The sequence below is a fragment of the Giraffa tippelskirchi genome, chromosome X (assembly GCF_054371585.1).
Source record: "Giraffa tippelskirchi isolate mGirTip1 chromosome X, T2T-mGirTip1v1.2.pri, whole genome shotgun sequence".
In the NCBI taxonomy this organism is placed as follows: Eukaryota; Metazoa; Chordata; class Mammalia; order Artiodactyla; family Giraffidae; genus Giraffa; species Giraffa tippelskirchi.
Window position 1 is genome coordinate 141,819,656 of NC_137289.1, and position 15,126 is coordinate 141,834,781.

Below are 15,126 nucleotides of genomic sequence, written 5' to 3' on the forward strand. Positions count from 1 at the left end.
CAGGGAAGGGTCTGGAGGCTCCCACCATATTCCCCAGTGTTTCGTTCTGTTAGCCTATTGGATTTGACACTTAGCAATGAGTGCCCCCCCCCCAGGGAAGGAGAAGAGAAATTTATCAGCCTGGATCTCCTCCCACCAAAACAAACTTCTGCTGTCTGGGATAAGCTGGGCTAACCAGAAAGTTTTGAAATGTGCACAGAGAGTCTTTTCTTAATATCAAGGCACATTACCTATTCTAGGCTGCACATTGACTCCCTATCTTATTTCCCTGTTGAAAAAATATACAGCCAGGTTGAGTGGTGTATGAGAAGCCTGAGTGATAGCATAAGAAATATCTAGATGTTAAACTATCCCAAATTTGAACAGATCTCATCATCAAATCTCTAAGAAGAAAGTCAGATTCTGATCTAAAATTCCTTGCCTTTATAAACCAAATCAAAAGAAATTATAATTAAAAATTCCATTCTAAATTAAATCCCAAATGATTTTCACCCAATTTTAAATTCTGCTCTGCTTGGGTAGAACATGAATTTTCTTTTTCTTTATAAGCACAGTAGCCTGGGTTGCCCTCCTGGACTTTATGTGGCTCCATCAGGGCTGCTAAACTTAAATTCATTCTATCCAGTTCTCATTGTCTTAAAAAATATCCCTAAAACAATAGGACATACATTTACTGTAATACCAGTCCTGGTTCCATGAGACCTTGTTGCACAAGCAAATCTCCAAGCTCTAGAGCAGTTACATCTGCAGAAAATTGATGTATGTGATCAGGCCAGAGCATCAACATAGTTGGGAGAATGAAGCCATGTATCCATAGTCTTCCATTCTTTGAGGTGAGACATTTGTGCCTTCTTGAGAAGTCAGATGCTTGTGTTGGTGGCAACTCTGGACAGTAGCTCTTAAGAACATCCTCCAGCCAACTGTTGAAGTCAGAGAAGAATATGAAAAGGTAATCCTCTAACCAATACATAAAAAAATATATTTAATAATCTACCACTTTACACACTGTAAGTTGACAAAAATCAGAAAGTTGGGTATTATCAAGTGCTGGCAAGGATAGGAGGAAACAGAAACTCATGCATGGTAGGCTAGTGTAACTGTTCCTTGTGGAAGAATGTTAATTATTTGACTGAGAGCCACTGGGGGGATGGGGTTGGACCAGGGAATGATGGAGCAAAAATACAAAATAAGAGGGGTTTTCATGGGTTTGTGTGATCATGTACTATGACCATTTGCGTTACATGTGCCCACAGAGCAGGTGTCGGGGTGTGTGTGATGGGGAGAGAGAGAGGGAGAGATGGATTGATTTGTGTCCAGCAACAGCTTTCAACTTGTTTAGTGTAGGTAATCTCCTGTGTGGGTGATTTAGGGATTCTAGGATGTCCTCACTCATGCAAAAACACCTCGGCTACATTATCTAAACTGTACCATTAGAGAGTCAATCCTTTGACAGTATGATAGATTGAAAAGAGCATGGACTATGGGGTCAAGCAAACCTGGGTCTGCCTTTCAGCTCCATTGTTTGATACCCCTGTAATCTTAGGAAAATTTGCTTTTGCACCTTCATTTCCTCATCTGCCAAATAGGGACATTAAGATGTAGTCGTTGAATTATTTGCATGGTATATAATGTGCCTAAAAACCACAAAAAGAGTAATTCATAAATATTTGTTCCCTTTTCCCTTATTTGTCTCACTTTCTGTTCTCATATTCCCTTTTTATCATTAGGCTTTACGGACAGCAAATCTCTAGACCTTCTTGGGATGAGAAATGAAAATGGCTGACATCTTCAGGCTTAAAAGGCACAATATTCAAAGTCAGAGCTGTCCAATAAAAATATAATGGGAGCCACATGTCATTTAAGATTTTCAGTAGACTCACTCAAAAAGGAAAAATAAGCAGCTGAAGTTAATTTTGGTAATATACTTTAGTCAGTTATCTAAAATATTGTCATTTCAATATATAAATAATATAAAATTATAATGAGATTTTTGTTGTGCTAAGTCTTTGAAATCCCAGTCTGTCTTTTTTTTTTCTTAACACAGGTGATTCATACTCACCACATTTCCTATGCTCAGTAGCCACGTGTGGGTGGTAGCAACAGTATTGCGCAGTGAGGCTCTGAGTGTTTTACATGTATTAGTTATTTTTCCTCCTGATTTCACCTGGGTTCTCTGGAAAACAGAGCCTAAGGCAGGTCTCATGTGCAGACCCAGGGCGGTGGGAGTGAGGGAGACAGGAAGCAAAGCAGATGCTTGGTGACACAGGAGGCCTGTTCAGAAAACTGTAGCTCAGAACTTTCTAATGAAGGAAGAAAGTGGAAGAATTTTTCCTTCATCTTACATCTTTCATTCCTCTTTGGCCAAAGTCTGCCCCAGGGGTGCTAATTTCCTGCCCTTCTAGACTGTCCCCAGGCCCTTCTGGTAGCCTCTGAGGAGGCCACGCACCCCATCCGGCAGCTTGGATCTTCATTCCAGTCTAGGTGTGGAGGTCTGTCAGACCAGACTCTGTAGCTACTGTAGTTCCCACCCCTGTGGGGGCAATGGAAGCCATTCAGAACTTGACAGTCAACCAGGAGGGAGGGGCTGAGGTAGCTGGAGGTGTCAACACTGGCAGCAGCCATGGCACCCAGGCCATCTCCATAAGTGGCCAAGGCCTCAGAAGCCAGTGAAGCTGAGGGACTCTGACTGCTGCTGCTGCTAAGTCACGTCAGTCACGTCCGACTCTGTGCGACCCCATAGACGGCAGCCCACCAGGCTCCACCATCCCTGGGATTCTCCAGGCAAGAACACTGGAGTGGGTCACCAGTGCCTTCTCTGGAGAGACTCTCCGGAGACACATAGAATGTGTCCAGTCAAATTCTCATAACAGCCTGATGAGGGAAGGACCCAGGGCATCATGAGATGGTCAACTCACCCAGGGTTATGCATCTAGGGAGTGACAGAACTGGCCTTCTAACTGGATGTCTGGCTCCCAACCTTGTGCTCTTAACCACAGACTTACATAGATCCTTAGCAATTCAGCACAACCCAACAGAAATCAGATTTTCTGCTGAGAGTGGGTTTCTTTTCCATGGGAACTTTAAAGACAGAGAGTGCGTAAGAGGAGAGATGGATGTTAAAGAGGGAATTCTTGACCCATCCCTCATCTTGCTAAGGAGCTAACCACTTCCTCCTCACCCAGGGATTATGAACAATCCCCTGCCCTGGACGGGGAATAAGTACCGACCCCTTCCCTCGGTCTCTGGCCCTTCAGCAGCCTTGTCAACTCTTCAGGTTCTCAGAACTATTGCTGAATAGCAGGGAACTTCCTCTCTTCTTGTTTCTGGGTAGACAGGAGGCCCTATTTGATACTTCGGAGCCTTTGGAGACTTTCTTTATTCAGATGGGTTGGTGTAGTAAGTTTGGAGGTTGATCAAGGAAGAGACAGGTTCCTGAGAGGTTATCACGAGGTATTAAGAAGTAAATGAAGTTCTTAGGGCAGCATGAGTCTAGAATTCCTGACACTATGAGTTGCTTTTCAGAACCAGGCAAGACCTACTCTTCCTGTGGTTTCTGGCACTTGGGTTGGAGTCATAAAGTCTGGCAGCAGTAGGTATGACAGAGCAGCTGTCTGCCTCCACCACATTGTAGATGAGGATGCAGTAACTCAACTGGGCAAAAGTCATATGGCTTGATGTGGAAGGAACCTAGACCCAAACTCAGGTCTGCACAGTAGGTCTGCCTTGATCACATCCTTCAGCCCTTGTACATAAACTTGCTGAGTGTCTCTCTCCAGTTTGGGAATGCCTTAGCTCATTTTCGTGGAAGAAAGCTTCAGAATGAGCCTCCATCGTCTATCTCCACCAGAAGGGTATCTTCAGGCACTTGTCTTCAGACACTGCGGTTATGTCAGAACATCTTGCAAGTGATTATGTGGGAGAAGCCCTGTGCCATAATTAATCCCCTCCTTAGACCTAAAATCAGAGCTTCATGTCCACACTGTGGTCTGTCTCCAGAGCTCTATGAAATTGAATGTTTGCCAGATAGTTTCCCATGTCGATGCACTTTCTTATAAGAACTCTTAAAGCCTCTTAGTAAATACCAAGTGTAACTAATAAAGATTAAAAGTATTATAAAGTTCTGTCAGGGATATTCTAGCATCAATTAATAGATTTGCTGACTTAGCCTTGAAAAACATTACCCATAGATGGGAGATAAGCAATAGGAAGTTTCCCTGTTGGCATATTTAGGGGCCATTTGTGATTTTATTGTACTGTAGCCTTTGTAGGATTATGGATGGATTATGCCTCTAAGAGATGGGTATTTGTTCTTTCTCTGTTTTTAGTTTTCCAAAAAATTTTAGAATGTCTGTAACCCAATTTTGTGCAAAGATGCTGACTCAAAAAGTGAAGAAATCAAAGTCTGCTTTCACAATGAACATGTCTCTGATTAAATTTTGGGACCATGAGTCCTGTCAGCATCTTTATTCCCTTCCTCTTTAGCTCTTCTCTCCTCATGACCCCTCCCCAAACACAAGGTAAGAAGGAGAGGGACTCGACTGCTCCTACTGGTGAAAATGCTTCTTGAAATAGGATGGTCTTGAGACTAGACTGTAGAATAACTTGGCTATATCCACAAAGGCTGCTCAGCTGGACAGATTGATGGTCGAGATTTTCTGTAATCCTGTATTATTGATAAAAGTTAAAAATGTGGTCTGACCCTCTCTAACTATCACCCTATACAGAGTCATTGGCATTTTGCCCACGAGTTCCTTGTCTTCTCTTTGGGTAACACTTCATATATATGTCAAAATGTAATTAAGGGTTTTAATCCTCCCTACAATACGTTTGGCACTAAGGATGGGAACGAATCTCTCCCACTCCTTATCAGAATTCTTTAAAATAATGAAGAATTCTGAAATTAGAGTGCTTTGGATTGGAGAAAGAAGACTTACCCTTTGGTTAAAGAGCACCAGCCGGTTCTAAACAACAAGGGTTGGAATCTGGCTTTAAAGAATGGATAAATCTACTTTTCATTTCCTCAAAGCATGCTATCTCCTGACGAAAGAGGAAGGCATGGTTCTCCCACAGGGGTCATGGATCTGGCAGTGAGTTTCTTGAGTTGTATGGAGGTGTAAATGGTGGAGAGAACAGACTGTGCTGGTGGGTTTTCTCTCTAGTGCAAAGCCCTGTGAGAGCAGGAGTGTCGTGGCAGGAAGATGAGATGGGGAAGCCCCATGGGTGATGGGCTAGATGATGCCCAGTACTCCTGTGTAGATCGTCCTCTCTTATTTGAAGCCTCTGAGCTAGTCCACCAGTAAAGTTTTTTTCCACTGAGGCTCTTTTTTTTTGTGACTGGCAGGAAGAGAACCTGCCTGAAATAGACCAAGTGTATGTGCAAACTTCGTGATAAAGAAGATGGTCACCTGTTGGGGAAAAGAGAAGAATAAGTCAACAGGGCCAACTGATTAAGCATTCATAGAAAGAAACCAGTTTGGCTTCTGATCTCACACCTCATAGGAAAATAAATGTGACATAGATCAAAGAATTAAATATTAAAAAATTTTGAACTGGAAAGATAGGCAAACATTTCATGTGACCTCTGCATGAGGAAAGACTTTCTAAGTTTAAAAGCATTGCAAGGAAAAGATTGGTAGATCTGACCCATGTCAGAAATGCCATAAAAAAGCCAAAAACAAACCGAGTGACTTTTACAACTAACAGTATTAAGGGTGAATAGCCTTCATTTATTTTTTAAAAAAACAGTCTCAGATAAATTGATAAGAGAAGCACCAAACTCCCTTGACCCCACACCCTGCAACTCTATTCAGAGATTTCCAGGTTTGTTTTCCCTTTTCTTTTTGTTTTCCAGCAATTAATCCTTCCTTCTATTTTTGAAGAAGGATGTATTGGGGAAAAAATTTAAATGTGTAACAATAGGGAATTTGTTGGAATGAGTTAACTTTCTAACAATAGGAGATTAGATGAATGGGGGGAAGCCAATATTTAGAGCACATAATGAGTTAGAAAATTGCCCTGTGGTATAGTGTAATTACAGACACCAGAAAAACCAACAACTAGCAGTAGACAAGAGTGAAGTTGCTCAGTCGTGTCTGACTCTTCGCGATCTCATGGACTGTAGCCTACCAGGCTCCTCCGTCCATGGAACTTTCCAGACAAGAGTACTGGAATGGGTTGCCATTTCCTTCTCCAGAGGATCTTCCCGACCCAGGGATCGAACCCAGTTCTCCCACATTGCAGGCAGATGCTTTATCGTCTGAGCCACCAGGGAAGCAGTAGACAAGTTTGGGGAAATTGCTATTCAGTCACATTACCGTGTTGACCAGCTCACTTTTGGCCACATTGCATTTGGCCATAAACTTGTAGATATATCAAGAACCGTATTAAAACGTCTAGACCTTTAGACCCACAATTTCACTGAGAAAGAAAAAAAATAGAAATGTGGTCAAAAATTTACGTGCAAAGGTATCCATCAAAAGTTAGTAATGATGCCAAAAAAACAAATGCTGAACATTAGGGTGATGATCCAACATGAGAGTGAGGGTCCAGGAATAGGTATATATACACTGCTTCTTTCTTTTATAAAATACTGAAAATTTGAACTTGTTACTCTAGAGTAATTTGCATAAGCAGCATCTAGTAAGATTGAGAATTCAAGTGCTTTTCCTAAAAATAAAAATCACTCCATCATCAAAGGTTTCAAAATAGTTCTCAAAAAGATGTGAAAACACTTTTTACAGCTCTGACATGTGACAAACTGCTGCCCCTTGGTTTTAGGGAAGGCCAGTATGGCAGTAGAATGAGTAGCATTCAGGGATAGATGGGTGGTAGTTATTTGTGAAAGGAGCAGTGGCAACATGAACGATATTTCATCTTCTTTACCTCACTTATACATAGCAAGCAACATAGCAGGCACCTTTCTTTTTCTTGGGAAGACATACTAAGCCACATGCCTTCCATGTGGAAGTAATTTCATCTCCTAATTAAGATCACATTTACAAATAAAAGCAGAGGAAGGAAACCAGCTTAACACGGGTATCATACCGAAAGCCAGGGGAAGCGGGAGGTCTTTGAAGGCTGGAAAATGAAGGTAGTTGAGGTTCCGAAGGAAGTGGTTTTGTAGACCATGCTTTGTCTTGGTTGTTTTGTGGTCATTATTGGAGTGGTGTCTTAGGCTCATTTAGGGTTTAATTCTGACGTATTTATAGAGAAAGAGAGACAAGGCTTGTCTGGATTTGGTAGCACCCCTGTTGTTAGTGGTTAGCCAGAATTTATCCTTAAAATCTCATAAAGAGTTCTGTTACTTCACTTCTAGAAGCTTTGCCTTCATGATATTTGAACTGTAAGATTTTAAGCTATTGGGCTTTTAAAATACAGATGGAAACCTTTAAAGATAAGTTTCCCAAATGCTTTAAACAGGCAATTAAATAATGAAAAGAAAGGCGAAAGAGGAACCATGTGGGATTTTAGTACCTGTGCAGGCAGTGTTAATCAGGACCAAAAGAGAGCAAAAGGACGACGACAATAATTTCTCTGATGGAATTTAGGTGCGTTAGTTTGGTTCATGCTGAAACAGATTTATGGAGAAATGTTTTATTTTAGGTTGCCTTAAACCAGTTTATTTTAATCCTATGGAAATAGATTGAGAGCAAAAAAGAAGAATGATTTGTGTAAATAAATTTTCATTCTATTTTGAGGGTCTATTAATAGTTTAATACTGCATATGAAAATAAACAAAACAGAACACAAGAGTATGCCGAATGGCAATATTTCTTTATGGTTGCAAATCAGCAGTGTGTGTGATGGAAAAATTAAGTCCAGATTTGCTCAAAGTGTATTGGAGGCTGGTGTTACCATCCTTGAGTTAAATGAAGAGAAATTACATTTGGTATTTCAACAGAGCTACCATAGAAGATCAAAATTTTAAAAAGCAAAACCTACCTGTTTTTCAAAAACTCTGTGTGCGTGTATATATATATATACACATATACAGATTCATAGGAACAGCTTTCAAATTAAGTTTTATCTCAGTATGGATTAATTTAAATAGAATAAGGTACATACAGGTTTTGGGTAGTTGACTATTTAAGATGTGTTATGTTGAAACTGTCAATGATCTGATTTTCAGTACAAAGAGATTAGAATCAGAATCCTGTTTTAAGCTGTAGATGTTGTAAAAAAAAAAAAAAAAAAAAAAAACCTTCAAAATGAATTTAAAACTTCCCTGTAGCCCTTTTCATACTGTGAGGTTGTAGGATATATCTGTGGCTTTTCTAATGGCTCTCATTGGTTGTCTTTTGCAAGTTTGTAAATTAATACATAAGTACAGAATTCTGTGTCTATGTGTGCATATGCATATCTGTGTCCTTGCAGTATTAGAGAGAGAGGGGCTGCTATTTGGAGAGGCAGTATGGATTAGGTTGAAAAGCTAGAGGCAGGAAGAAGAGAAGAGCTAACCAGGAGGGCAAAATTGATGGCTGAGGTTCAGAGCAAGAATAGCACGGGTTAACCAGTGGCACTCCACACAGTCCCCACAGCCCTAGTGGCTCTCCCTTGCCCCAGCCACCGTCTCACTTCTCTACAGCTCTAGTCTGAGAAGTCAGAACAGAATTTAAAAAAAATAAAAAGTGGGCGAAAAAACATTAACTTTCTGATTCAGAATTTCAGAACCAGAAATACATTTCAACATCAGTGAAGTCTCAACATCAGATTTTCGGATGGAGTGAACTAAGCCCAGAAGAAGTTAAAGGTGTTGCTAGTCACCAGGAAAAGCAATACCAGCATCAAAGCCTCCTGGGTGACTTCTATGCATACATTTTGGGAGACTTCTAATAAAAGTTAAACAAAGAGCCTCTCTGTGATTCTTGTCTTCGCTGTTGGCAGGGATACTGCCTTGGCCAGGAGGCAGACATCAGAAAAGATGCTTGAACCAAACAGAGATTCTTTTTTCTGAAAGAGAGTAAAATATTGCCTCAGAAGAGGAGTCATCTGATACTAAGTGAAGTTTTCCCTTGATCTTTTTAGGAGTAATTTTAGAAGTCCTCATTAGGCAAAACCAGATCCTTTCCAGATGGTGTCTTACACACCTCATGATGCTAGAGGATCAGATCTGTGTCCCGCGGGTGCTGCCCTTGTTTCATGTGCATTACCAGCTCCTCAGATTGATTGGGAATCTTTGGCCTCAGGTCACCCTTGATGTCACAGGTCTTTCTTCTTTCATTTATGTTCCCACAGGGGAATTCGCCTTTCCAGTCTTTGAAGATGTATGGATGCAGCTTGACCTCCTAAGCCATGTAAAAGCACCTACCAGACCACTTGAAGCTCAAAGCTTCAATTCATGGAACTTTTTCAGGGAATAATCTTCTGATAGCATTATTTACAATTCTCTATTCCAAAACTTAATGACCAGACATACACTTGGGCCATACCTAATCCACCTGTCTTGAAGAGAGGCATTTTGCTACGTGTTGGTAAAGATACTGATGAATATACTATGTATACTGTAAATAAATTTTTTACTATACATGAGATTTTTCATAATGAAACATCATTTGGTAAATTTTATTGAACACCTATGTGACAGGCCCTGTGCATTGGCTCCGGGTGAAAAGGGCAGATATATGGCCATGTCCTTGTGGAGTTGACATAGTGTAAAATGATTCCCTTATTAAGGATGGTAAAGGGCTCTGGATTCTATCTTGTGGTCTATTTACACATCTGTGTTTCTATTGAGTGTAAGTTTTTTGTTAAAAATTACAACACATACACAGAAAAGTACACAAATCATGTGTACAGCTCAGGCAGTTTTCACCAACTGAACTCATTCATGAAGCCAAGAGACCAAATACTGCCAGGCTCCAGAAGCCCCCTTTTAAACCTCATTCAGTTACTAACCATCCCAGGGTAACTACTTTTCTGATTTCTGATACCATAGACTAGTTTTCCCTTGTTTTGAACTTTATAGAAATGGAAGCATATGTTTTATGTATTTATTTATTTGGCTGTGCCAAGTCTTAGTTGCTACATGTGGGATCTTTAGTTGCAGGATGTGGGCTCTTGTTCCCCACCCTGGGACCGAACCCAGGCTCCCTGCACGGGAAGCTGGAGTCTTAGCCACTGGACCGCAAGGGAAGTCCCCAGAAGCATATGTTATATGATCTGTGTCTGTCTTTGTTTGTTCAGTATTGTGTTTGCGAGATTCATCTGAGTTGTTGCATATAGTTGTGTTCATTCATTCTCCTTGCTGTGTCATAGTCCCTTGTATATTGCAATTTATTTATCTATCCTATCTTTAAAGACATTGGGAATATTTCCAGCTTGGGACTATCACCGACATTATCACTGTCAAGATATGAGTACATTTCTTTCGGCTAACATTTCTGTTGGGGATACACCTGTTGAGTTGAAATGCTGAGATTATTTATATATCCATCTGTAGCACATACTACCAAGCAGTTTTCTCAAGTGTTTACATCAAGTGATAGTCCAACCAGCAACATATAAAAGTTGCAATTACTCCACATCCTTGCCAAATTTGGCATTATGTACTTTTTCATCTTTGTGTGTTTTTTAACTTAAAAAAATAAGAAGAACAGAACCACTGGGACTTTGTGACAAACAATGAAACATCATAAAGTTTATGGCAACAGTGATGATCCCTTGGATTTGGGGCTGTGTCAGTGATTCAGAATGGCAGTATATTGAATTACAAACTGCTGAACTGTTGATGGAGTCAAAGCCACTGTTTATAATGAGAAATCCTGCAAAGGTTGGCCTTTCTTACATTTTGAGTTGTGGCTTTTTTAGACCAGCAGCGTTGGACCACCTTTTAATGCAAGAGAGCCAAATTAGAACAAATATTTACAGGCTGTGCTCTTTGATTTTCAAAATGGACATAGCTTTACTGAGACTTGGAAAAGAAACATACATTTGATATGTGTTAACCTACCATATTCAGGAGAAGACAAGAAGTGAGAAGGTTGGAGAAGCTGTCGACCATTGAACTGTTGACATCAGATCATATTTGAGAAATGGCTATAGAGAGACAGCTGTCATGCTAAAATAGCTTTTCAAACATATTGTCAAGCTAGGAGGGTGAACTTTTAGACTGAGACCCTCAGGATGGGTATATTGGTAGCCCATCATACCCATTTTAATAGCATCTCCCAAGAAGGAGTTGTAAATGTAATGGATCCAGGCCCTAGGCCCATGACAGTAGGGACCAGCTCAAGTAAAGATGAACCTTATTCTTAGAAAGATGCTGATGATTTCCTTTTTCTTTCCAGTCCAAGATTTACACTTACACACCAACCTTATATTTGGACTTCAAATTGGACCAAGGAGCAAAGCATGTGCAATCTATTCCTAAAGGTATGATGGATTCTGAGGTTTAGTAATCATTTCAGGGTGAAAAAAACATAAGGGCCGCTTTCTCTGGAATGGGTTTGTTTCTGAACCTCAACACAAGGTTCTATGAACCTGTATATGTTTAATTATGTTTAAATTAGCAAATAGTGCTTGAGCTTTTCCAGTTAAGAAAATCAGGAGGAATTCATAGAATGTTCGGGCCAATCCGTTGGGGCCACCCCTCATTTCATTGGTGTGAACACTGAGGCCCAACAGATTCATTACTTGCTCAAGGCCACGTAAGGACTTGCTGGACATGGCAGGATGTTTACCCAGGTCTCTTGACTTCCCAGCCACTTTTGACTCACAATTCCTGGAGGCAATCCAACCTGTGTTACTTATGAACAAGTGCATTCTTGATTGAGATACAGCTGTTGTTAGGGAGGATTTACTTATAAGTCACCATTTAAATCCAAAGAACGATTAGAAAACTCCCAAGTATTTAAAACCAGTTTTATTTTTTAAAAGGGCCACCCCTGAAGTCATTAGGTACAGTATTAACCCCGGACCCATTCTTTTCTGTTTTGTTTTTTTTCCATTCTGGCTACTTTTATGTTCAGAAAGGTTTTTTACATGAATGCAATTAAACATGTGCCTACCTTCACACATACTTTTTATAACAGTAAGTGTGACAGCATATGTGCTTTAAGTTTTAATGCTGTGGGTTTTTTCTTTTATTTTTGAGTTTGCTTCCCTCACAACCCTTTCCCCCGCCTCTCATCTACCCATAGCAGTATCCTCTCTGTATCCTAGATTGGGAGTAGTTCAGAGATAATCCTTGAATAAGATCTTGAAGTATTTTTCTCAAAACTTACTTCTGTACACATATGTGTACATGTAAATGTACACAAATATAGGGTTTTGTCCTTGTTTTACTAAAATGAAATCATAAATAAATTTTTGCATCTTGCTTTTGTGACCAAACCTCATGGAAATTCCTCAGGATCTGCTCCTTTGGCTTTGAACCCATTCTATGCCATGGGTTGACTACAATGCATTTAGCTCTTCCCTCTCAGCAGGTGCTCCTCTTGTTTCTAGTGCTTGGCTACTGCACACTGGTCTGCAATGAACATCCTTGTACCCATGTACTTCCTTAGGGGGGTTGTTCTGTTACAACAGGTTTCCAGGGATGATCACGAGGCCTATGCATGTTTAATTTTAAAAGCGTGGCAGATTGCAACTCAGAAAGGCAGTCCCACGTTCCAACAGCAGTATATGAGACAGCAGTTTCTCCATGACCCTACCAATACTTAATGTGTGTGAAAGTGAAAGTGTTAGTCGCTCAATCATGTCTGACTCTTTGCAACCCCATGGACTGTAGCCCACCAGGCTCCTCTGTCCATGGGATTTCCCAGGCAAGAATACTGGAATGGGTTGCCATTTCCTCCTCCAGGGGATCTTCCCGACCCAGAAATCGAACCTGGGTCTTCCACATTGCAAGTGTATTGTTTACCATCTGAGCCACCAAGGAAGCCCCCGTGGTCCATGTTAATTCTGACTCTGTACTTCACCACTACCCTATATATTGCCTCATAAGAGAATATGTATCTGTCAGTTTACAAAGCCATGCTTCTAGATTATTTTGTCATTATGGATTTTAAACAGAGTTGTTTCAAGGACATTTGGGGACACATACAAGAACAAGGAGCTTAGAAATGCATGTTTATCATTGGGTCACTGTAAACTCACTTTAAACAAGTCTGTTAAAAACCTAGTTAGGATGCAGAAAAACATGTCTTTTGCAGTATTTCACTTTCAGTTATAGTGTGTTCTCCACTTGCCCCCATATACACTCATCCATGCTTTCATTGTGTTAGCTGACAAATCTAAAGTTTGAGGCTTCCCTGTCCAATTCCAGGCAAACAGTTTAGGTATTATAAAGCAGCACTTCTTATTTAATAGCTCTAGCTGCCTGTAATCCAACATAAAAGTGAAAGTCACTCAGCCATGTCCGACTCTTTGCGACCCCCTGGACTATACAGTCCATGGAATTCTCCAGGCCAGAATACTGGAGTGGGTAGCCTTTCCCTTCTCTAGGGGATCTTCCCAACCCAGGGATCGAACCCATATCTCCTTCATTGCAGGCATACTCTTTAATCCAACATATTGGTTAGTAAAGTTATACTGTATAAATTTTAATATCAAATCATTCAAGTCAGGGTCACCTTTTGTCTTTTTAAACCACCTTCCTAGATCAAATTCCATTATAAAATCCAAGGACTGTCTAAATTTATTTTATTTGAGAGCTGTGTTTCATCAAATATTCCTTGAAATTATAGGCCACTGGCTGGGTCCTCGTCGTGTTTTGTTTATAATATTTTGATTGTTTTGTTACTCATGGTAAAGGGATTTGACATGGATGTCTGGGTTATGTTTGGCTTTTGTCATAAGCTTTGCAATCTCACTAATTTAATGTTGACTTTGTTGTACCGTTACCAAACTAAAGGATAGAAATATAGGCATGCACTGCTGCCATCCCATTTCCGACAGCAGGAAAATGCTTATGTCCTGGGGGACATCCAGTTAAGGGAGACTGGTAACATTTCTCATGAGTCAGATGAGGTTTTCTCTGAATTCCTTCCCACGAATAGTATTGGAATCAATTTTTACCATCTCTTTACTTCCTTTGGGCAAGGCACATTTCTGTAGAGTTGTGCTAATCTTGCAGAAAACAGATGTTTCATGCAGTGATGATTTGGAAGGCATTTGATATCAGGAATTGAGCTAGATGGTTCATCTCTTACAAAGAATCCAATTTGTTGAGTCTCTGACAGTACCAGATTCTTCCTACATTAGCCACATATTTTCCATGTTAGTTCTTGGCTAAAATAATAATAAGTAGTTATGTTTTTTGTTTTGGGTTTGTTTTTTTTTTTTTTTGCAGTGACTTTTACCATCTCTTGCAAAGCAGTGTAATTTCCCTTGCTGTAAACTGATGTCCAGATAACACTGTTTGTTATCATTCATTGAGAAGGTCATAAATCTATATTTCTAGGAAAATATCAATCTTTTCCAAGAATCTTGTGCCTTCTGGTCCTCCTGTCCCCTTTGTCTTCTAACTAACTGCATCACAATTGGGCCCTCAGTACCCACTCTGTTTATTTTTTCCATTTTCCTTCACAGTATCCCTGCTACTTGATGTTTAAAAACATGATCTGCAATGTTAAAACTGGAGGATTGTTATGGTATAGAAAAACTTCATTTCATAAGCCCTCTTTGCTTCCCTCAACTTTTAGCTTTTCTTTAGAGTATATGTATTTCTTCAGATTGGAAATGCAATGGGCTTCTTCCTTTGGTAGTGCTAGCTCTTAGTGGCGGAGAAGGCAATGGCACCCCACTCCAGTACTCTTGCCTGGAAAATCCCATGGACGGAGGAGCCTGATAGGCTACAGTCCATGGGGTCGCTAAGAGTCGGACACGGCTGAGCGACTTCACTTTCACTTTTCCCTTTCATGCACTGGAGAAGGAAATGGCAATCCACTCCAGTATTCTTGCCTGGAGAATCCCAAGGACGGCGGAGCCTGATGGGCTGCCGTCTATGGGGTCGCACAGAGTCGGACACGACTGAAGCGACTTAGCAGCAGCAGCAGCAGCAGTAGCAGCAGCAGCAGCTCTTAGTGGACCAGAGGGGGCTCTCTGATGGCTTTTGTCTCAACTCCTTAGATATTCTTTTGTGGAATCTGTGGAAATGAACTGGAAGGATTGGTCTTAATAGCTTGA

At 40.6% G+C, this 15,126-nt stretch overlaps 1 protein-coding gene across 1 annotated transcript in view; it reads left to right on the plus strand.

Moving 5' to 3' along the window:
• Positions 1-15,126, plus strand: part of PIR (pirin) — a 215,981-nt gene that overhangs the window by 180,154 nt on the left and 20,701 nt on the right. Inside the window, exon 8 of the mRNA XM_081564115.1 lies at positions 11,286-11,370. Within this exon, the coding sequence (XP_081420241.1) occupies positions 11,286-11,370 (85 nt within the window). The remainder of the gene's footprint in view (positions 1-11,285; positions 11,371-15,126) is intronic.